The following is a 1,615-nucleotide window of genomic DNA, read 5'->3' on the forward strand; positions in this document are numbered from 1 at the left end:
GGTGTCCCCGTTGTCCTCTTCTTTATCACTGTCGGAATTGGACAAACTCAACACTCTTTCCAAAGGTGACGGTGGTGCCTTCAAAGGGCTATCATATGTCGTCACCTGATTCAGAACCTCTATAGTGTGACTGGTACAAATATCATCTTTGTCTTTCATGGTGTTTCGAACATTGATTTTCAATTCCTCATCATAAACCTTCAACGTTATGGTTCCTTCTTCTATGTTGACTAAACACCTTCCCGTCTCCAAAAAGGGTCTTCCCAGAATGAGAGGGATCTCTTCATCTTCCGGTATTTCAAGAATTACAAAATCCACCGAGTAAACAAACTTATCAATCTTCACCAGAAACATCTTTAACAATGTCATACGGTTTCTTAACCGAATGATTGGAAAATTGGAGTGTCATCCTGGTATCTTGCACAACCCCTATACCAAGCTTCTTGTAAATGGATAATGGCATGAGACTCACACTAGCTCCCAAATCAATAAGAGCTTTGTTGAACGACCTATCTCTTATAGTACATGGGTTGGTTAAAACTCCTCGATCTTTCTTCTTTATCAGGATCATCATAACCTGCAAAATAGTGCTACAAGTTTCAGTTAGAGTAATTGGGTTAGTGTCGGTGGTACGCCTCTTCGAAATGATATCCTTCATGAAGTTGGCATAAGTAGCCATTTGTTCAAGTGCCTCCAACAAAGGAATGTTAATCTCCAGCTTCTTGAACAACTCTAAGAATTTTTCAAATTTTTTCTCATGTTGTCCTTTTTTCTTGTTTCTAGTGGGGAAGGGAAGCTTAACAATCGGCTTAGGCTCAATGATCGTTTCTTTTACAACAGGTTTCGGTGCTACGACTTCTTCCCTAACAACTTCATTTTCTTTTATCTCCAGGTCCACTTTGATCAATTGGTCTTCCTCTTTATCCACTTCCTCGACAATTTCATCTGATTTACCACTTCTTATTGTCAAAGCACTCACATTATGATGCTCTTTAGGATTGGGCACAGTTGCACTAGGTAGATCACCTTGTGCTTGAGAACTTGATGCTAATTGTTGAACGATTTGACCCAGCTGGACTTCAAGATTTTTAATGGATGTTGTGGTATTTTTCTGATAGTTTTGGGTTTCTTCTTGAAATTGAACATGATGAGCTGCCATTCTTTCAATAGAAATCTCACAATCAGCCTTCTTAGGAGCCTGTTGCTGCCGTTGTTGTTGATATTGAGTTTTGTACTGACCATGTTGAGGAGCAGTTCCCTTTTGGTCTTTCCATGAGAAGTTGGGATGATTCTTCCAACCCGGATTGTACGTGTTGGAATAAGGATTATTCTGCTTCAAAAATTTGATTTCCTCCACTTGTTGAGGAGTTGCAAAATAATACATAGTTTGGTGCGGACCATTACAGCTTTCACAACAGGCATTAGGAGCCGGTTCGACCTGTGCCACCTGTCGGGTACCTATATTCATCGCCTTCAGCTTTTTCTTTGTTGGTTCTAAGTGTTGGCAACAATTTTGGTAAAACAAAGAGTGTTCACAATATGTTACATGTGATGTATTAACATAAGATATCTTGTACCTGCTGGAGGTTTAAAATATAATTATGCAGGATTGTTT

The 1,615-nt window shown here is 39.4% G+C and overlaps 1 protein-coding gene across 1 annotated transcript; it reads right to left on the minus strand.

The window, feature by feature from the left end:
• Nucleotides 1-334: 334 nt before the first annotated feature.
• Nucleotides 335-1,159, minus strand: LOC127102479 (uncharacterized). The gene has a single exon (XM_051039849.1). It carries the CDS (start codon nt 1,157-1,159, stop codon nt 335-337), a length of 825 nt encoding a protein of 274 aa, XP_050895806.1.
• Between the last annotated feature and the right edge of the window lie 456 nt (nt 1,160-1,615).

The sequence above is a fragment of the Lathyrus oleraceus genome, chromosome 1 (genome assembly GCF_024323335.1).
Source record: "Lathyrus oleraceus cultivar Zhongwan6 chromosome 1, CAAS_Psat_ZW6_1.0, whole genome shotgun sequence".
Classification (NCBI taxonomy): Eukaryota; Viridiplantae; Streptophyta; class Magnoliopsida; order Fabales; family Fabaceae; genus Lathyrus; species Lathyrus oleraceus.

Bases quoted from the DNA above. Each gene is read 5' to 3' on its own strand.
- LOC127102479 (XM_051039849.1), bottom strand. From the start codon at position 1,159: ATGGCAGCTCATCATGTTCAATTTCAAGAAGAAACCCAAAACTATCAG.